General features: G+C 39.2%; 1 protein-coding gene across 5 annotated transcripts in view; it reads left to right on the forward strand.

The window, feature by feature from the left end:
• LOC110536894 (cGMP-dependent 3',5'-cyclic phosphodiesterase) overlaps positions 1-22,500 on the forward strand; it is a 401,529-nt gene that overhangs the window by 311,751 nt on the left and 67,278 nt on the right. For all 5 annotated transcript variants that reach the window (XM_090223966.1, XM_090223968.1, XM_090223970.1 and 2 more), the window contains 2 exons: positions 17,192-17,281; positions 22,407-22,495. In XM_090223966.1, coding sequence (XP_090080092.1) covers positions 17,192-17,281; positions 22,407-22,495 — 179 coding nt within the window. The remainder of the gene's footprint in view (positions 1-17,191; positions 17,282-22,406; positions 22,496-22,500) is intronic.

The raw sequence follows: 22,500 nt of genomic DNA on the forward strand, positions 1-22,500 counted from the left end.
GCAGAACTAAATAAATCATATTTCTCCACTCCTGTTCTCAAATCCAAATTGTTCCTACATTTGGTGTATCATTTTACTGTAAGAAAATGCTTAATTCTGAGTTATTATTAATGCTAGAGCCATTTTCGCATATATATATATATATATATATCTATGAGTCAGTTATGATAAAAGCCCGGAGGGTTTTTTCTAGGTGTGAAGATATTTCAACAAGTCCAGGCAATAACAGGCTACACTGATTACTTGAGTGGTTCCCAGGTTTCTGAACCAAACCATCTTTGGTAAAGTGTCGCCATAATATTTGAATTGAGGAAGTGTGTCAATAGGATATTTTAGAAGATTCCTAAATTCCCCCCAGCATTCAGATGTGAGCTAAACAGTTAACTTGAAATAGATATGTGTTTTTAGGCTATGGGTGAGAAAGAGAATTTGTTCCAAACGTTTAGCTCAGTTCTCAAAGTTTTTTATTTTTGTGTGATCTATTAACAGCAAGGGTTGCATTAAATAGGTGTAATATTTTTTAAAGATGCATTTGGTGATGTTCAATTAATTTGCACAAAACATATAAACAAAAGCATTCCCTGTGGAAGTACATATATAGGCTATGCACAGCACTTCGTTCCATTTATCGAATCAGTTATTGTTTTATTGCTGAAACGACGAGCAACACCGGTAAAACGCAGATATTTCTCAAAACAAAGGGATTCACACGGGACTAGTATTATCAGAGGACTTTGGCATTTGCCAAAAAACAGTAGGTTATTCTGGTTTGTCGTCCAGATTTCAGTTTCCATTGAACCCATCTCAACAACACATGAACTCTAAGCAGCAGGCTACAGTTCCCTTGACGTGCCATAGTCCTGAAGTCTGTCTTGTGACTAATAATTTGTATAACAAAGTCCGGTACTGCTATCATCCTCTTTCACCACTTCAACAAATCTTCACCAAACATTACTTTTCTGGGCCGCCCTTTTTTACATGCTCCTTTTGCAGCTTTTGTCTTATTGAATGAAACTTCGACATTGTCCATTTTGCCTCCATTGATTGATGTGAACTTTTTCTGCCTGTTGCGAAAAGCATTATTTGGCTATCGATTGGTTGTGTAGGCTATTTGGCTATCGATTGGTTGTGTAGGCTATTTGGCTATCGATTGGTTGTGTAGGCTATTTGGCTATCGATTGGTTGTGTAGGCTATTTGGCTATCGATTGGTTGTGTAGGCTATTTGGCTATCGATTGGTTGTGTAGGCTATTTGGCTATCGATTGGTTGTGTAGGCTATTTGGCTATCGATTGGTTGTGTAGGCTATTTGGCTATCGATTGGTTGTGTAGGCTATTTGGCTATTGATTGGTTGTGTAGGCTATTTGGCTATCGATTGGTTGTGTAGGCTATTTGGCTATCGATTGGTTGTGTAGGCTATTTGGCTATCGATTGGTTGTGTAGGCTATTTGGCTATCGATTGGTTGTGTAGGCTATTTGGCTATCGATTGGTTGTGTAGGCTATTTGGCTATCGATTGGTTGTGTAGTCTATTTGGCTATCGATTGGTTGTGTAGGCTATTAGGCTATTGATTGGTTGTGTAGGCTATTTGGCTATCGATTGGTTGTGTAGGCTATTTGGCTATCGATTGGTTGTGTAGGCTATTTGACTATCGATTGGTTGTGTAGACTATTTGACTATCGATTGGTTGTGTAGGCTATTTGGCTATCGATTGGTTGTGTAGGCTATTTGGCTATCGATTGGTTGTGTAGGCTATTTGGCTATCGATTGGTTGTGTAGGCTATTTGGCTATCGATTGGTTGTGTAGGCTATTTGGCTATCGATTGGTTGTGTAGGCTATTTGGCTGCAGATGTGGCAAAAAATAGCAATGTTCGAACTGTGAGACGCCTAAGACAGCGCTACAGAGAGACAGGACGGACAGCTGATCGTCCTCGCAGTGGCAGACCACGTGTAACAACAGCTGCACAGGATCGGTACTTCCGAACATTACACCTGCGGGACAGATACAGGATGGCAACAACAACTGCCAGAGTTACACCAGGAACGCACAATCCCTCCATCAGTGCTCAGACTGTCCGCAATAGGCTGAGAGAGGCTGGTCTGAGGGCTTGAAGGCCAGTTGTAAGACAGGTCCTCACCAGACATCACCGGCAACAACGTCGCCTATGGGCACAAACCCACCGTCGCTGGACCAGACAGGCAAAAAGTGCTCTTCACTGATGAGTCACGGATTTGTCTCTCCAGGGGTGATGGTCGGATTCGCGTTTATCGTCGAAGGAATGAGCGTTACAACGAGGCCTGTACTCTGGAGCAGGATCAATTTGTTGGTGGAGTGTCCGTCATGGTCTGGGGTGGTGTGTCACAGCATCATCAGACTGAGCTTGTTGTTATTGCAGGCAATCTCAACTCTGTGCGTTACAGGGAAGACATCCTCCTCCCTCATGTGGTACCCTTCCTGCAGGCTCATTCTGACATGACCCTCCAGCATGACAATGTCACCAGCCATACTGCTTGTTCTGTGCGTGATTTCTTGCAAGTCAGTGTTCTGCCATGGCCAGCGAAGATCCCGGATCTCAATCCCATTGAGCACATCTGGGACCTGTTGGATCGGAGGGTGAGGGCTAGGGCCATTCCCCCCAGAAATGTCCGGGAACTTGCAGGTGCCTTGGTGGAAGTGGGGTAACATCTCACAGCAAGAACTGGCAAATCTGGTGCAGTCCATGAGGAGGAGATGCACTGCAGTACTTAATGCAGCTGGTGGCCACACCAGACACATATACACACATATTATTCCATTTATGTTAGTCACATGTCTGTGGAACTTGTTCAGTTTATGTCTCAGTTGTTGAATTTTGTTATGTTCATACAAATATTTACACATGTTAAGTTTGCAGAAAATTAACACCGTTGACAGTGAGAGGACGTTTCTTTTTTTGCCTAATTTTTATAAATGGCACAACATTTTACAATGTGTGGATTTTTTAAGGTATTGTTTCTCTTTATTCAACCTGCCTGCCACCCACCCGCCCTTTAGCCACACAACATTGAATGACCCTAAATCCATCCACCCCGCGGATATAACTGAGGGGACTGTGTCAACCCGCGCATCACTAGTGTGTGTGTGTGTTTGTACGTGAGTGTGTCGCTGGTCTCTCAGGTCTGGCTGTATTCTACAGTGCATGTGTCTCCAGTGTTTGTGTGCTACTGGAGATGCGGCTCTGTTGGAATAACAGCCAGGACCACAGCTTCACCAACCAGCCCACTCTGCTCAATGTACCTTTTTATTTGTGTGTGTGTGTGTGTTTATGTGTTTGAAGAAAGAAAGAGAGTTTACTCCGTTCCCTTAAATGCACCGTTAAGTGTCACAACATATTAATCTGACATTTCTTTCCCTGTGGAATGACAGTGTTATGGTAATGAGAGTGTTATGGTAATGAGGGTGTTATGGTAATGTGGATGTTATGGTAATTAGGGTGTTATGGTAATGATGGTGTTATGGTAATGAGGGTGTTATGGTAATGATAGTGTTATGTAATGAGGGTGTTATGGTAATGAGGGTGATATGGTAATGTGAGTGTTATGGTAATGATGGTGTTATGGTAATGAGGGTGTTATGGTACTGCGGATGTTATGGTAATTAGGGTGTTATGGTAATTAGGGTCTTATGGTATTACATGTGTTATGGTAATGAAGGTGTCATGGTAATAAGGGGGTTATGGTAATGTGGCGTTATGGTAATTGGGGTGTTATGGTAATGAGGGTGTTATGGTATTACGTGTGTTATGGTAATGAAGGTGTCACGGTAATAAGGGTGTTATGGTAATTAGGGTTTTATGGTAATGGGGGTGTTATGGTAATAGGGGTGTTATGGTACTGAATGTGCTATGGTAATTGGGGTGTTATGTAATGGGGGTGTTATGATAATGGGGGTGTTATGGTAATGGGGGTGTTATGTACTGGGGGTGTTATGTAATGGGGGTGTTATGTAATGGGGGTGTTATGGTAATAGGGGTGTTATGGTAACGAGAGTGTTATGTAATGGGGGTGTTATGGTAATGGGTGTTATGTAATGAGGGTGTTATGGTAATGAGGGTGTTATGTAATGGGGGTGTTATGGTAATGAGGGTGTTATGTAATGGGGGTGTTATGGTAATGGGGGTGTTATGGTAATGGTGTGTTATGGTAATGAGGGTGTTATGTAATGGGGATGTTATGGTAATGGCGGTGTTATGTAATGGGGGTGTTATGTAATGGGGGTGTTATGGTAATGGCGGTGTTATGGTAATGGTGGTGTTAGGTAATGGGGGTGTTATGTAATGAGGGTGTTATGGTAATGAGGGTGTTATGTAATGGGGGTGTTATGGTAATCGGGTGTTATGTAATGTGGGTGTTATGTAATGGGGGTGTTATGTAATGGGGGTGTTATGGTAATGAGGGTGTTATGTAATGAGGGCGTTATGTAATGGGGGTGTTATGGTAATGGCGTGTTATGGTAATGAGGGTGTTATGTAATGGGGATGTTATGGTAATGGCGGTGTTATGTAATGGGGGTGTTATGGTAATGGGGGTGTTATGGTAATGGGGGTGTTATGTAATGGGGGTGTTATGTAATGGGGGTGTTATGTAATGGGGGTGTTATGTAATGGGGGTGTTATGTAATGAGGGTGTTATGGTAATGGCGGTGTTATGTAATGGGGGTGTTATGTAATGGGGGTGTTATGGTAATATGGGTGTTATGTAATGGGGGTGTTATGTAATGAGGGTTTTATGGTAATGAGGGTGTTACGTAATGGGGGTGTTATGTAATGGGGGTGTTATGTAATGAGGGTGTTATGGTAATGAGGGTGTTATGTAATGGGGGTGTTATGTAATGGGGGTGTTATGGTAATGGGGGTGTTATGTAATGGGGGTGTTATGGTAATGGGGGTGTTATGGTAATGGGGGTGTTATGTAATGGGGGTGTTATGTAATGGGGGTGTTATGTAATGGGGGTGTTATGGTAATGGGGGTGTTATGTAATGGGGGTGTTATGGTAATGGCGGTGTTATGTAATGGGGGTGTTATGGCAATGAGGGTGTTATGGTAATGGGGGTGTTATGTAATGAGGGTGTTATGTAATGGGGGTGTTATGGTAATGAGGGTGTTATGTAATGAGGGTGTTATGTAATGAGGGTGTTATGGTAATGGGGGTGTTATGGTAATGAGGGTGTTATGGTAGTGGGGGTGTTATGTAATGGGGGTGTTATGGTAATGAGGGTGTTATGTAATGAGGGTGTTATGCAATGGGGGTGTTATGGTAATGTGGGTGTTATGTAATGGGGGTGTTATGGTAATGGGGGTGTTATGGTAATGGGTGTGTTATGTAATGGGGGTGTTATGGTAATGAGGGTGTTATGGTAATGGGGGTGTTATGGTAATGTGGGTGTTATGTAATGGGGGTGTTATGTAACGGTGGTGTTATGTAATGGGGGTGTTATGGTAATGGGGGTGTTATGGTAATGGGTAATGGGGGTGTTATGGTAATGAGGGTGTAATGTAATGGGGGTGTTATGGTAACGGGGGTGTTATGGTAATGACTATGTTCTGGGTGAGGGAGCATTACGGTGGGGAACGTACAAGGTTCATTAAGATCTCCAGACATAGAGAGCAACAAACACACACACAGACACACACACACACACACACACACACACACACACACACACACACACACACACACACACACACAGGCTGGCACAGATCCGGGTTCATTACAGAGGGTTTCTTACAGGTTGATTGAGTGATCATATTTCATCATATCTAATCCTATTTAATCATATGTAATAAGCTGCTCAGAGCCTCGTGCCTGGGGGAGACATGCTGTACTGTAGCTATGGAACTGACCCTTCTGGGTCATATACAACGTTCCTCACTGAGTTACCTGAATTCCTATCGTACCTTGTAGTCATGGCAGTTAATATTCACATTTTTGGTGACTTTAATATTCACATGGAAAAGTCCACAGACCCACCAGCATTCCCCAAGAGAGGATGGCTTCCACTTCAGCAGTAATAAATTCATGAACTTCTACGACGAAAAGATTATGATCATTAGGAACAAAATTACGGACTCCTTTGAATCTGTGTATTCCTCCCAAGCTCAGTTGTCTTGAGTCTGCACAACACTGCCAGGTCCTTTGGATCAATGGAGAGACTACAGATTTTTGATCTATATCTCTTGACACATTCATGGAAATAGTCATGGCCTCTAAACCTTCAAGCTGCATACTGGACCATATTCCAACTAAACTACTAAAGGAGATGCTTCATGTGCTTGGCCCTCCTATGTTCAACATAATAAATGGCTCCCTATCCACCGGATGTGTACCAAACTCACTAAATGTGGCCTCTCTTGAAAAAGTGGAACCTTGACCCAGAAAATGTAAAAAACAATTGACATATATCGAATCTCCCATTCCTCTGAAACATTTTAGAAAAAGAACTTGCGCAGGAACTCACTGCCTTCCTGAAGGCAAACAATGTATACGAAACACTTCAGTCTGGTTTCAGACCCTATCAAAGCACTGAGACTCGTGGAGGTGGTAAATGACCTTTCATTGGTGTCAGTTTCTGCATCTGTCCTTGTGCTCCTAGACCTTAGTGCTGCTTTTGACACCATCGATCAGCACATTATTTGGAGAGATTGGAAACCCAAATTGGTCTACATGGACAAGTTCTGGCCTGGTTTAGATTTTATCTGTCGGAAAGATATCAGTTCGTCTCTGTGGATGGTTTGTCCTCTGACAAATCAACTGTAAATGTCAGTGTTCCTTAAGGTTCCGTTTTAGGACAACTATTGTTTTAACTATATATTTTACCTCTTGGTGATGTGATTCGGTAACATAATGTTAACTTACACTGCTTTGCGGACGATACACAGCTGTACATTTTGATGAAACATGGTGAATCGCCAACATTTCCTACCCTGGAAGCCTATGTTTCATGAATAAGGAAGTTGATGGTGGCAAATTATTTACTTTTTGAACTCCCAAGAAACAAAGAGATCTTCTGTTGGATCAATTAATCTTGATGGTTGTACAGTCGTCTCAAATCAAACCTCGGCATTACTTTGGACATACCTACATACCTACATACCTACATACCTACATGCCTACATTCCTACATACCTATATTCCTACATACCTACATTCCTACATACCTACATACCTATATTCCTACATGCCTACATTCCTACATACCTATATTCCTACATACCTACATTCCTACATACCTACATACCTACATTCCTACATACCTATATTCCTACATACCTATATTCCTACATACCTACATACCTATATTCCTACATACCTACATACCTATATTCCTACATACCTACATACCTACATACCTACATACCTACATACCTACATACCTATATTCCTACATACCTACATACCTATATTCCTACATACCTACATACCTACATACCTATATTCCTACATACCTACATACCTACATACCTATATTCCTACATACCTACATACCTATATTCCTACATACCTACATACCTACATACCTACATACCTATATTTCTACATTCCTACATACCTACATTCCTACATACCTACATACCTACATACCTATATTCCTACATACCTACATACCTATATTCCTACATACCTACATACCTATATTCCTACATACCTACATACCTATATTCCTACATGCCTACATTCCTACATACCTATATTCCTACATACCTACATTCCTACATACCTACATACCTACATACCTATATTCCTACATTCCTACATACCTACATACCTACATTCCTACATACCTACATACCTACATACCTATATTCCTACATACCTACATACCTACATTCCTACATACCTACATACCTACATTCCTACATACCTACATACCTACATACCTACATACCTATATTCCTACATTCCTACATACCTACATTCCTACATACCTACATACCTACATACCTATATTCCTACATACCTACATACCTACATACCTACATTCCTACATACCTACATACCTACATTCCTACATTCCCACATACCTACATACCTACATTCCTACATACCTACCTTCCTACATACCTACATACCTACATTCCTACATACCTACATACCTACATACCTACATTCCTACATACCTACATACCTACATACCTACATACCTACATTCCTACATACCTACATTGCTACATGCCTACATACCTACATACCTACATTCCTACATACCTACATACCTACATTCCTACATTCCTACATACCTACATACCTACATACCTACATTCCTACATACCTACCTTCCTACATACCTACATTCCTACATACCTACATACCTACATTCCTACATACCTACATACCTACATACCTACACGTATGCTATGGTCACAAGACTCAAGCCTGCTTATTGTCCCTATAATTTCTAAGCAAACTGCTAGAGGCAGGGCTATATAGAGCTCCAATAGAGTCAGTACAATAGAGACAGAAATGATATCACATATAATGTTCTATTCATGCTATGGTCAGTACACTCAGTGGCAATGGAACCCTGACCTGTTCACCGGACGTGCTACCTGTCTCAGACCTGCTGTTTTCAACTCTCTAGAGAAAGCAGGAGCGGTAGAGATACTCTGAATGATCGGCTATGAAAAGCCAACTGACATTTACTCCTGAGGTGCTGACCTGTTGCACCCTCTACACTGTGATTATTATTATTTGACCATGCTGGTCATCCATAAACATTTGAACATCTTGGCCATGTTCTGTTATAATCTCCACCCAACACAGCCAGAAGAGGACTGGCCACCCCTCATAGCCTGGTTCCTCTCTAGGTTTCTTCCTAGGTTCTGGCCTTTCTAGGGAGTTTTTCCTAGCCACCGTGCTTCTAGACCTGCATTGCTTGCTGTTTGGGGTTTTAAGCTGGGTTTCTGTACAGCACTTTGATATATCAGATGATGTAAGAAGGGCTTTATAAATACATTTGATTAATTGATTGATCATGCCTCAGGACTACATGGCCTGATGACTCCTTGCTGTCCCCAGTCCACCTGGTTGTGCTGCTGCTCCAGTTTCAACTGTTCTGCCTGCAGCTATGGACCTGTTCACTGGATGTGCTACCTTGTCCCAGATCTGCTGTTTTCTACTCTCTCTTTCTATCACACTTGCTGTCTCTAACTCTGAATATTCGGCTATGAAAAGCCAACTGACATTTACTCCTGAGGTGCTGACCTGTTGCACCCTCTACAACCACTGTGATTATTATTATTTGACCCTGCTGGTCATCTGTGAACGTTTGAACATCTTGGCCATGTTCTGTTATAATCTCCACCCGGCACAGCCAGAAGAGGACTGGTATCATGTATGCTCCCTCTCCGGCCTCTAGGTCATCAGGCTGCTGATTGTCCCGCACACCTGTCACCATCGTCTCGCGCACCTGCGCCTCATGACACTCACCTTGACTCCATCACCTCCTTGATTATCTTCCCTATTTCTGTCACTCCCCTTGGTTCTTTCCTCAGGTGATTGACTCTGTTTTCACGTCGGTGCATTGTTTGTGTTTTGTGTTCATTTTATTTGTTAGAACACTCACTCCCTGAACTTGTTTCCCGACTCTCAGCGCACTCGTTACAACTGGCCACCCATCAGAGCCTGGTTCCTCTCTAGGTTTCTCCTAGGTTTTGGCCTTTCTATGGAGTTATTCCAAGCCACCGTGTTTCTACACCTGCATTGCTTGCTGTTTGGGGGTTTAGGCAGGGTTTCTGTATAAGCACTTTGTGACACTGTGACATCTGTTGATGTAAAAAGGGCTTGATAAATACATTTTATTGATTGACATGCATTTCACTGTTAGTCTACGCCTGTTGTTTACAAAGAATGTAACAAATAAAATGTGATTTGATGCGTGCTGATGTGCACTCTTCACACATCTACAATAAGGAAGCAAGTGGAATTAGTGTGTTATCATTTGGTTGGAGTAGTGATTTGTAGAGCAGGTGTTCTGAGCCTCAGGACCAGCTGACTCTTCTTTCCCTCTCTCCCTTCTCCCTCTCTCCCCTCTCCCTTCTCCCTCTCTCCTCTCTTTCTCCCCTCCTTCTTTACCTACCTTATTTAACCATCTCTACCTCCCCTCTCGAATCACTCTCTCTCTTTCCCCTCCCTCCTTCGTTCCATCCTTCCCGTTCGCCCTCTCCCTCTCCCCTTACCCTTCTCTCTGTCTCTCTCTGTGCAGACCCTAATGCCCTCTCATCGAGCTATATTAATCACACTGAGTGCTCTGACATTTGAAGGACGCCAGTGATCAGAATAATTAAACACCCCCCCTCTCTTTATCTGTTTGTATTTCTCTATCTCTCTTTTCCTCCCCCGTTCTCTCTCTTTTTACAGAATAATAATGTGTCGCTACTGTCTAATCTGGCTGTAGAGTATGACTAGTACCCTAGTACTTTAGAACTACATTTATCTTTTCACCTCTACACTGCACCAGAGTTACAGTCATTTATCTTTCACCTCTACACTGCACCAGAGTTACAGTCATTTATCTTTCACCTCTACACTGCACCAGAGTTACAGTCATTTATCTTTCACCTCTACACTGCACCAGAGTTACAGTCATTTAGCTTTCACCTCTACACTGCACCAGAGTTACAGTCATTTATCTTTCACCTCTACACTGCACCAGAGTTACAGTCATTTATCTTTCACCTCTACACTGCACCAGAGTTACAGTCATTTATCTTTTCACCTCTACACTGCACCAGAGTTACAGTCATTTATCTTTCACCTCTACACTGCACCAGAGTTACAGTAATTTACAGTGCCTTGCGAAAGTATTCGGTCCCCTTGAACTTTGCGACCTTTTGCCACATTTCAGGCTTCAAACATAAAGATATAAAACTGTATTTTTTTGTGAAGAATCAACAACAAGTGGGACACAATCATGAAGTGGAACGACATTTATTAGATATTTCAAACTTTTTTAACAAATCAAAAACTGAAAAATTGGGCGTGCAAAATTATTCAGCCCCTTTACTTTCAGTGCAGCAAAATCTCTCCAGAAGTTCAGTGAGGATCTCTGAATGATCCAATGTTGACCTAAATGACTAATGATGATAAATACAATCCACCTGTGTGTAATCAAGTCTCCGTATAAATGCACCTGCACTGTGATAGTCTCAGAGGTCCGTTAAAAGCGCAGATAGCATCATGAAGAACAAGGAACACACCAGGCAGGTCCGAGATACTGTTGTGAAGAAGTTTAAAGCCGGATTTGGATACAAAAAGATTTCCCAAGCTTTAAACATCCCAAGGAGCACTGTGCAAGCGATAATATTGAAATGGAAGGAGTATCAGACCACTGCAAATCTACCAAGACCTGGCCGTCCCTCTAAACTTTCAGCTCTTACAAGGAGAAGACTGATCAGAGATGCAGCCAAGAGGCCCATGATCACTCTGGATGAACTGCAGAGATCTACAGCTGAGGTGGGAGACTCTGTCCATAGGACAACAATCAGTTGTATATTGCACAAATCTGGCCTTTATGGAAGAGTGGCAAGAAGAAAGCCATTTCTTAAAGATATCCATAAAAAGTGTTGTTTAAAGTTTGCCACAAGCCACCTGGGAGACACACCAAACATGTGGAAGAAGGTGCTCTGGTCAGATGAAACCAAAATTGAACTTTTTGGCAACAATGCAAAACGTTATGTTTGGCGTAAAAGCAACACAGCTGAACACACCATCCCCACTGTCAAACATGGTGGTGGCAGCATCATGGTTTGGGCCTGCTTTTCTTCAGCAGGGACAGGGAAGATGGTTAAAATTGATGGGAAGATGGATGGAGCCAAATACAGGACCATTCTGGAAGAAAACCTGATGGAGTCTGCAAAAGACCTGAGACTGGGACGGAGATTTGTCTTCCAACAAGACAATGATCCAAAACATAAAGCAAAATCTACAATGGAATGGTAGAAATAAACATATCCAATAAATGTCGTTCCACTTCATGATTGTGTCCCACTTGTTGTTGATTCTTCACAAAAAAATACAGTTTTATATCTTTATGTTTGAAGCCTGAAATGTGGCAAAAGGTCGCAAAGTTCAAGGGGGCCGAATACTTTCACAAGGCACTGTATCTTTCACCTCTACACTGCACCAGAGTTAGTCATGTATGTTCAACATGAAGCCATCCACTCACTATTGTTGCATTCCATACCTGTCACAATATCATGTTGTCATAGCGATTATTAGAGTTTGTTATTAATGCTTTCACATCTACACTGAGTATACAACACATTAGAAACACCTTCCTAATATTGAGCTGCACCCCCCAACCCATTTTGCCCTCAGAACAGCCTCAATTCATCAGGACAGGAACTCTACAAGGTGTTGAAAGCGTTCCACAGGGATGCCGGCCCATGTTGACTCTACAAGGTGTTGAAAGCGTTCCACAGGGATGCTGGCCCATGTTGACTCTACAAGGTGTTGAAAGCGTTCCACAGGGATGCTGGTCCATGTTGACTCTACAAGGTGTTGAAAGCGTTCCACAGGGATGCTGACCCATGTTGACTCCATTGCTTCCCAGTTGTGTCAAATTGGCTGGATGTTCTTTGGGTAGTGGGGCCATTCTTGATAGACACAGGAAACTGTTGAGCATGAAATATCCAGCAGTGTTGCAGTTCTCAACACAAACCGGTGCACCCGGGACCTAATTCCAAACCCCGTTCAAAGGCACTTACATTTCTTGTCTTCACCGTCTGAATGGTACACACACACAATCCATGTCTCAATTGTCCCAGGTCTTAAAAATCCTTCTTTAATCCATCTCCTCCCCTTCACCTACACTGATTGTAGTGGATTTAACAAGTGACATCAATAAGGGATCATAGGTTTCACCTGGGTTCACCTGGTCAGTCTGTCATGGAAAGAGCAGGTTTTCTTAATGTTTCCTCATCCCTCTCCCTAAATCCCCAGCCCTTCTCCCTAAATCCCCAGCCCTTCTCCCTAAATCCCCAGCCCTTCTATGTGCGTGCGTGCGTGTGTGCGTGCGTGCGTGTTTCAGTGTGTTAGCTGTCCACTCTGCTCTATTTTAGTAAATTGGTTTGCAGATCGATAGAAGGTGATTGATTTCCCCTGGTTATTTTTCAGCCAATCACACACCCACTGACTTAGCTGTGTGTGAATGTATGTGCGTGTGTCTCCAAGGGATGTGCCACTCAAAGTCAGTCCCACACGCGCACACACACACACACACACACACACACACACACACACACACACACACACACACACTGGTTCATCATTTTTGCCTCTACATATGGCTGTCACACTGTCTGTCTTTACATGACACGCTGTCTTCTCTTCCCGCTAAATAAACAGTATGGTGTCTCTGTTCCCTCATATAAACAGTATGGTGTCTCTGTTCCCTCATATAAACAGTATGGTGTCTCTGTTCCCTCATTTAAACAGTATGGTGTCTCTGTTCCCTCATATAAACAGTATGGTGTCTCTGTTCCCTCATTTAAACAGTATGGTGTCTCTGTTCCCTCATATAAACAGTATGGTGTCTCTGTTCCCTCATATAAACAGTATGGTGTCTCTGTTCCCTCATTTAAACAGTATGGTGTCTCTGTTCCCTCATATAAACAGTAAGGTGTCTCTGTTCCCTCATATAAACAGTATGGTGTCTCTGTTCCCTCATATAAACAGTATGGTGTCTCTGTTCCCTCATATAAACAGTATGGTGTCTCTCTTCCCGCTAAATAAACAGTATGGTGTCTCTGTTCCCTCATTTAAACAGTATGGTGTCTCTGTTCCCTCATATAAACAGTATAGTGTGGTGTCTCTGTTCCCTCATATAAACAGTATGGTGTCTCTGTTCCCTCATTTAAACAGTATGGTGTCTCTGTTCCCTCATATAAACAGTATAGTGTGGTGTCTCTGTTCCCTCATTTAAACAGTATGGTGTCTCTGTTCCCTCATTTAAACAGTATGGTGTCTCTGTTCCCTCATTTAAACAGTATGGTGTCTCTGTTCCCTCATATAAACAGTATAGTGTGGTGTCTCTGTTCTCTCATATAAACAGTATGGTGTCTCTGTTCCCTCATTTAAACAGTATGGTGTCTCTGTTCCCTCATATAAACAGTATGGTGTCTCTGTTCCCTCATATAAACAGTATGGTGTCTCTGTTCCCTCATTTAAACAGTATGGTGTCTCTGTTCCCTCATATAAACAGTATAGTGTGGTGTCTCTGTTCCCTCATATAAACAGTATGGTGTCTCTGTTCCCTCATATAAACAGTATGGTGTCTCTGTTCCCTCATATAAACAGTATGGTGTCTCTGTTCCCTCATATAAACAGTATGGTGTCTCTGTTCCCTCATTTAAACAGTATGGTGTCTCTGTTCCCTCATATAAACAGTATGGTGTCTCTGTTCCCTCATTTAAACAGTATGGTGTCTCTGTTCCCTCATATAAACAGTATGGTGTCTCTGTTCCCTCATATAAACAGTATGGTGTCTCTGTTCCCTCATTTAAACAGTGTGGTGTCTCTGTTCCCTCATATAAACAGTATGGTGTCTCTGTTCCCTCATATAAACAGTATGGTGTCTCTGTTCCCTCATATAAACAGTATGGTGTCTCTGTTCCCTCATATAAACAGTATGGTGTCTCTGTTCCCTCATTTAAACAGTGTGGTGTCTCTGTTCCCTCATATAAACAGTATGGTGTCTCTGTTCCCTCATATAAACAGTATGGTGTCTCTGTTCCCTCATATAAACAGTATGGTGTCTCTGTTCCCTCATTTAAACAGTGTGGTGTCTCTGTTCCCTCATATAAACAGTATGGTGTCTCTGTTCCCTCATATAAACAGTATGGTGTCTCTGTTCCCGCATATAAACAGTATGGTGTCTCTGTTCCCTCATTTAAACAGTATGGTGTCTCTGTTCCCTCATATAAACAGTATGGTGTCTCTGTTCCCTCATATAAACAGTATGGTGTCTCTGTTCCCTCATATAAACAGTATGGTGTCTCTGTTCCCTCATTTAAACAGTATGGTGTCTCTGTTCCCTCATATAAACAGTAAGGTGTCTCTGTTCCCTCATATAAACAGTATGGTGTCTCTGTTCCCTCATATAAACAGTATTGTGTCTCTGTTCCCTCATATAAACAGTATGGTGTCTCTGTTCCCTCATATAAACAGTATGGTGTCTCTGTTCCCTCATATAAACAGTATGGTGTCTCTCTTCCCGCTAAATAAACAGTATGGTGTCTCTGTTCCCTCATTTAAACAGTATGGTGTCTCTGTTCCCTCATATAAACAGTATAGTGTGGTGTCTCTGTTCCCTCATATAAACAGTATGGTGTCTCTGTTCCCTCATTTAAACAGTATGGTGTCTCTGTTCCCTCATATAAACAGTATGGTGTCTCTGTTCCCTCATTTAAACAGTATGGTGTCTCTGTTCCCTCATATAAACAGTATAGTGTGGTGTCTCTGTTCCCTCATTTAAACAGTGTGGTGTCTCTGTTCCCTCATATAAACAGTATGGTGTCTCTGTTCCCTCATATAAACAGTATGGTGTCTCTGTTCCCTCATATAAACAGTATGGTGTCTCTGTTCCCTCATATAAACAGTATGGTGTCTCTCTTCCCGCTAAATAAACAGTATGGTGTCTCTGTTCCCTCATTTAAACAGTATGGTGTCTCTGTTCCCTCATATAAACAGTATAGTGTGGTGTCTCTGTTCCCTCATATAAACAGTATGGTGTCTCTGTTCCCTCATTTAAACAGTATGGTGTCTCTGTTCCCTCATATAAACAGTATGGTGTCTCTGTTCCCTCATTTAAACAGTATGGTGTCTCTGTTCCCTCATATAAACAGTATAGTGTGGTGTCTCTGTTCCCTCATTTAAACAGTATGGTGTCTCTGTTCCCTCATTTAAACAGTATGGTGTCTCTGTTCCCTCATTTAAACAGTATGGTGTCTCTGTTCCCTCATATAAACAGTATAGTGTGGTGTCTCTGTTCCCTCATATAAACAGTATGGTGTCTCTGTTCCCTCATTTAAACAGTATGGTGTCTCTGTTCCCTCATATAAACAGTATGGTGTCTCTGTTCCCTCATATAAACAGTATGGTGTCTCTGTTCCCTCATTTAAACAGTATGGTGTCTCTGTTCCCTCATATAAACAGTATGGTGTCTCTGTTCCCTCATATAAACAGTATGGTGTCTCTGTTCCCTCATATAAACAGTATGGTGTCTCTGTTCCCTCATATAAACAGTATGGTGTCTCTGTTCCCTCATATAAACAGTATGGTGTCTCTGTTCCCTCATTTAAACAGTATGGTGTCTCTGTTCCCTTATATAAACAGTATGGTGTCTCTGTTCCCTCATTTAAACAGTGTGGTGTCTCTGTTCCCTCATATAAACAGTATGGTGTCTCTGTTCCCTCATATAAACTGTAAGGTGTCTCTGTTCCCTCATATAAACAGTATGGTGTCTCTGTTCCCTCAAATAAACAGTATGGTGTCTCTGTTCCCTCATATAAACAGTATGGTGTCTCTGTTCCCTCATATAAACAGTATGGTGTCTCTGTTCCCTCATTTAAACAGTGTGGTGTCTCTGTTCCCTCATATAAACAGTATGGTGTCTCTGTTCCCTCCTATAAACAGTATGGTGTCTCTGTTCCCTCATATAAACAGTATGGTGTCTCTGTTCCCTCATTTAAACAGTATGGTGTCTCTGTTCCCTCATATAAACAGTATGGTGTCTCTGTTCCCTCATATAAACAGTATGTTGTCTCTGTTCCCTCATTTAAACAGTGTGGTGTCTCTGTTCCCTCATATAAACAGTATGGTGTCTCTGTTCCCTCAAATAAACAGTATGGTGTCTCTGTTCCCTCAAATAAACAGTATGGTGTCTCTGTTCCCTCATATAAACAGTGTGGTGTCTCTGTTCCCTCAAATAAACAGTATGGTGTCTCTGTTCCCTCATATAAACTGTAAGGTGTCTCTGTTCCCTCATATTAACAGTGTGGTGTCTCTGTTCCCTCATATTAACAGTATGGTGTCTCTGTTCCCTCATATTAACAGTGTGGTGTCTCTGTTCCCTCATATAAACAGTATAGTGTGGTGTCATAAAGGATTCTGCTGTTTCTGTGTGTAACTCATGTTGTTTCTGTTTCCTCCCAGGATGCTTTACTGCGGCTGGCAGGAGTTGTTGACGTGCGCTCACTCCGAGATGCTCTCAGAGAGACCGCACAGGGGCTACTGCCCAGCGTGGTACGTACACACAGGGCTGCTGGGTAGTGTTATTTTTTGGGGAGGGGTCAAACAGCCATTCCTCAGAACTGCACCACTGGATGGTCATTTATATATAGGTGTGTATGTTCAGTATGAGTGACAGGGGCAGAGCTTGTGTCAGAGGGGCGTGGCTTTCTCCAGGGGCCCTTCTGACCAATTCATGAAACGGAATGAATAGCTGACATGGCTTATCATAAGCACACGTTAGTCATCATCTCTAGGGATGTTAACAGCCGACGAAAATACATTTTCCAAATCATGCTTATCGATCTGTAGGTTAATTTGACTAATTTTGTGGAGTTAAATTGTGTATTTTGGTTAGTTTGTCACGTAGACCTGTTTTAGGCTATTTATCACATCGCATACAGAGCCTAGTTTGAGCGGAATATCCAACAACCTCTCATTTCATCCATGTTTCTCAAGACTTCCTCATGCCATTGAACCCAGCATTTCTCTCCTGTTCTGTTGGTTATCATATCAACTTTATTTGGTTGTTCAGAAGCCAAAGGCCAAATCCCTAGTCATATTAGCCACCCATTCTAGTTGTTGCATCTTTACATTCCAATTAGATTGTCACCTCTGTCACATGAAACGGCGAGCATCATTTGCGCTTTAGAACAAACTTTTCCTGCTAATTAGATTTTAGGTCATTTTTTTTCCAAGTTGTTTTCCATTGGCTGCTTCATTACAGTGGCCTAGTTGCATGTTCAGTCATGGCCTTTAGCCTCTTGGCCATTAACTAGAAACATTAAAGGCTTGGCACAACTTTGGATTATTTTAGAATCATTTTCTGGACAAAATATTTTAATATTTTTTTGGTACTGAATTAATTAGGCTGTTAGTAAGATACCAAGAGTAGTTTTAAACTAACAAACTTACTAAATGAATAAATGACAAATCATTTAGAAGAACCTGGTCCCTCCCAGCAGCAGACAGACAGCTGTACTGCCACCAGTATCAGTCCAGGTGGCGCTGAAGGGGTTATAGTGACAGACAGCTGTACTGCCACCAGTATCAGTCCAGGGGGCGCTGAAGGGGGTATAGCAACAGACAGCTGTACTGCCACCAGTATCAGTCCAGGGGGCGCTGAAGGGAGTATAGCGACAGACAGCTGTACTGCCACCAGTATCAGTCCAGGGGGCGCTGAAGGGGGTATAGCGACAGACAGCTGTACTGCCACCAGTATCAGTCCAGGGGGCGCTGAAGGGAGTATAGCGACAGACAGCTGTACTGCACATTACTTTGTATAATTAGCAACACCAATTTCAGTTTTTAAACCAATCATAGTTTTATAGTGTTAAATCATGTTTTATAGCATTAAATCATGTTTTATAGTGTTAAATCATGTTTTATAGCGTTAAATCATGTTTTATAGCATTAAATCATGTTTTATAGCATTAAATCATGATTTATAGTGTTAAATCATGTTTTATAGTGTTAAATCATGTTTTATAGTGTTAAATCATGTTTTATAGCATTAAATCATGTTTTATAGTGTTAAATCGTGTTAAATCATGTTTTATAGTGTTAAATCATGTTTTATAGTGTTAAATCATGTTTTATAGCATTAAATCATGTTTTATAGTGTTAAATCATGTTTTATAGTGTTAAATCATGTTTTATAGTGTTAAATCGTGTTTTATAGCGTTAAATCGTGTTTTATAGCGTTAAATCATGTTTTATAGCGTTAAATCATGTTTTATAGCGTTAAATCATGTTTTATAGTGTTAAATCATGTTTTATAGCATTAAATCATGTTTTATAGCGTTAAATCATGTTTTATAGTGTTAAATCATGTTTTATAGCATTAAATCATGTTTTATAGTGTTAAATCATGTTTTATAGTGTTAAATCATGTTTTATAGCGTTAAATCATGTTTTATAGCATTAAATCATGTTTTATAGTGTTAAATCATGTTTTATAGTGTTAAATCATGTTTTATAGCGTTAAATCGTGTTTTATAGCATTAAATCATGTTTTATAGTGTTAAATCATGTTTTATAGCGTTAAATCGTGTTTTATAGCATTAAATCATGTTTTATAGTGTTAAATCATGTTTTATAGTGTTAAATCATGTTTTATAGCGTTAAATCATGTTTTATAGCGTTAAATCATGTTTTATAGTGTTAAATCATGTTTTATAGTGTTAAGTCATGTTTTATAGTGTTAAATCGTGTTTTATAGTGTTAAATCATGTTTTATAGTGGTAAATCGTGTTTTATAGCGTTAAATCATGTTTTATAGCATTAAATCATGTTTTATAGCGTTAAATCATGTTTTATAGTGTTAAGTCATGTTTTATAGTGTTAAATCATGTTTTATAGCGTTAAATCATGTTTTATAGCGTTAAATCATGTTTTATAGCATTAAATCATGTTTTATAGTGTTAAATCGTGTTTTATAGTGTTAAATCATGTTTTATAGCGTTAAATCATGTTTTATAGCGTTAAATCATGTTTTATAGTGTTAAATCATGTTTTATAGTGTTAAGTCATGTTTTATAGTGTTAAGTCATGTTTTATAGTGTTAAATCGTGTTTTATAGTGTTAAATCATGTTTTATAGTGGTAAATCGTGTTTTATAGCGTTAAATCATGTTTTATAGTGTTAAATCATGTTTTATAGTGTTAAATCATGTTTTATAGCGTTAAATCGTGTTTTATAGTGTTAAATCATGTTTTATAGTGGTAAATCGTGTTTTATAGCATTAAATCATGTTTTATAGTGTTAAGTCATGTTTTATAGTGTTAAATCGTGTTTTATAGTGTTAAATCATGTTTTATAGTGTTAAATCATGTTTTATAGTGGTAAATCGTGTTTTATAGTGTTAAATCGTGTTTTATAGCGTTAAATCATGTTTTATAGTGTTAAATCATGTTTTATAGTGTTAAATCATGTTTTATAGCATTAAATCATGTTTTATAGCGTTAAATCGTGTTTTATAGCGTTAAATCATGTTTTATAGCGTTAAATCATGTTTTATAGCATTAAATCATGTTTTATAGCGTTAAATCTTGTTTTATAGTGTTAAATCATGTTTTATAGCATTAAATCATGTTTTATAGCGTTAAATCGTGTTTTATAGCGTTAAATCATGTTTTATAGTGTTAAATCATGTTTTATAGCATTAAATCATGTTTTATAGTGTTAAATCATGTTTTATAGTGTTAAATCATGTTTTATAGCATTAAATCATGTTTTATAGTGTTAAATCATGTTTTATAGTGTTAAATCATGTTTTATAGTGTTAAATCATGTTTTATAGTGTTAAATCATGTTTTATAGCGTTAAATCGTGTTTTATAGTGTTAAATCATGTTTTATAGTGTTAAATCATGTTTTATAGTGTTAAATCATGTTTTATAGCATTAAATCATGTTTTATAGCGTTAAATCGTGTTTTATAGTGTTAAATCATGTTTTATAGTGTTAAATCATGTTTTATAGTGTTAAATCATGTTTTATAGCATTAAATCATGTTTTATAGCGTTAAATCGTTTTTTATAGTGTTAAATCATGTTTTATAGTGTTAAATCATGTTTTATAGTGTTAAATCATGTTAAATCATGTTTTATAGCGTTAAATCATGTTTTATAGTGTTAAATCATGTTTTATAGTGTTAAATCATGTTTTATAGCGTTAAATCATGTTTTATAGTGTTAAATCATGTTTTATAGCATTAAATCATGTTTTATAGTGTTAAATCATGTTTTGTAAATCATGTTTTATAGTGTTAAATCATGTTTTATAGTGTTAAATCATGTTTTATAGCATTAAATCATGTTTTATAGCGTTAAATCATGTTTTATAGCGTTAAATCATCTTTTATAGCATTAAATCATGTTTTATAGTGTTAAATCATGTTTTATAGCGTTAAATCATGTTTTATAGCATTAAATCATGTTTTATAGTGTTAAATCGTGTTTTATAGCATTAAATCATGTTTTATAGCATTAAATCATGTTTTATAGTGTTAAATCATGTTTTATAGCATTAAATCATGTTTTATAGTGTTAAATCATGTTTTATAGTGTTAAATCATGTTTTATAGCGTTAAATCATGTTTTATAGTGTTAAATCATGTTTTATAGTGTTAAATCATGTTTTATAGCATTAAATTGTGTTTTATAGCATTAAATCATGTTTTATAGTGTTAAATCATGTTTTATAGCGTTAAATCATGTTTTATAGCATTAAATCATGTTTTATAGTGTTAAATCGTGTTTTATAGCATTAAATCATGTTTTATAGTGGTAAATCATGTTTTATAGCATTAAATCATGTTTTATAGTGTTAAATCATGTTTTATAGCGTTAAATCATGTTTTATAGTGTTAAATCATGTTTTATAGCGTTAAATCATGTTTTATAGTGTTAAATCATGTTTTATAGCATTAAATCATGTTTTATAGCGTTAAATCATGTTTTATAGTGTTAAATCATGTTTTATAGTGTTAAATCATGTTTTATAGCGTTAAATCATGTTTTATAGTGTTAAATCATGTTTTATAGCATTAAATCATGTTTTATAGCGTTAAATCATGTTTTATAGTGTTAAATCATGTTTTATAGCATTAAATCATGTTTTATAGCGTTAAATCATGTTTTATAGTGTTAAATCATGTTTTATAGTGTTAAATCATGTTTTATAGTGTTAAATCATGTTTTATAGCGTTAAATCATGTTTTATAGTGTTAAATCATGTTTTTTCTTTAGTTTATGGTTTTTGGTAAGCTATATCATAGCTATTAAAAAAAAATGTTTTATTATCTGCAGGAACCCCCCCCATGCTAGCTTTGCTTCTGATGTGTGTGTTTTCTTACAGGTGTGTGTGTGTAAGTGCTGGAGGGAGTCTTCTGATGTATGTGTGTTCTTACAGGAGTGTGTGTGTAAGTGCTGGAGGGAGTCTTCTGATGTGTGTGTTTTCTCACAGGTGTGTGTGTGTAAGTGCTGGAGGGAGTCTTCTGATGTGTGTGTGTTTTCTTACAGGAGTGTGTTTGTGTGTACGTGCTGGAGGGAGTCTTCTGATGTGTGTGTTTTCTTACAGGTGTGTGTGTGTGTGTAAGTGCTGGAGGGAGTCTTCTGATGTGTGTGTGTTTTCTTACAGGAGTGTGTTTGTGTGTACGTGCTGGAGAGAGACTCGAGGCTACAGTGTGACGACCCAAGCCATGAGCTGCCAAAGGAGGGGAAGATCAGGTATG

This window comes from Oncorhynchus mykiss, chromosome 27 (genome assembly GCF_057628025.1).
Source record: "Oncorhynchus mykiss isolate SJ-2025 chromosome 27, ASM5762802v1, whole genome shotgun sequence".
NCBI lineage: Eukaryota > Metazoa > Chordata > Actinopteri > Salmoniformes > Salmonidae > Oncorhynchus > Oncorhynchus mykiss.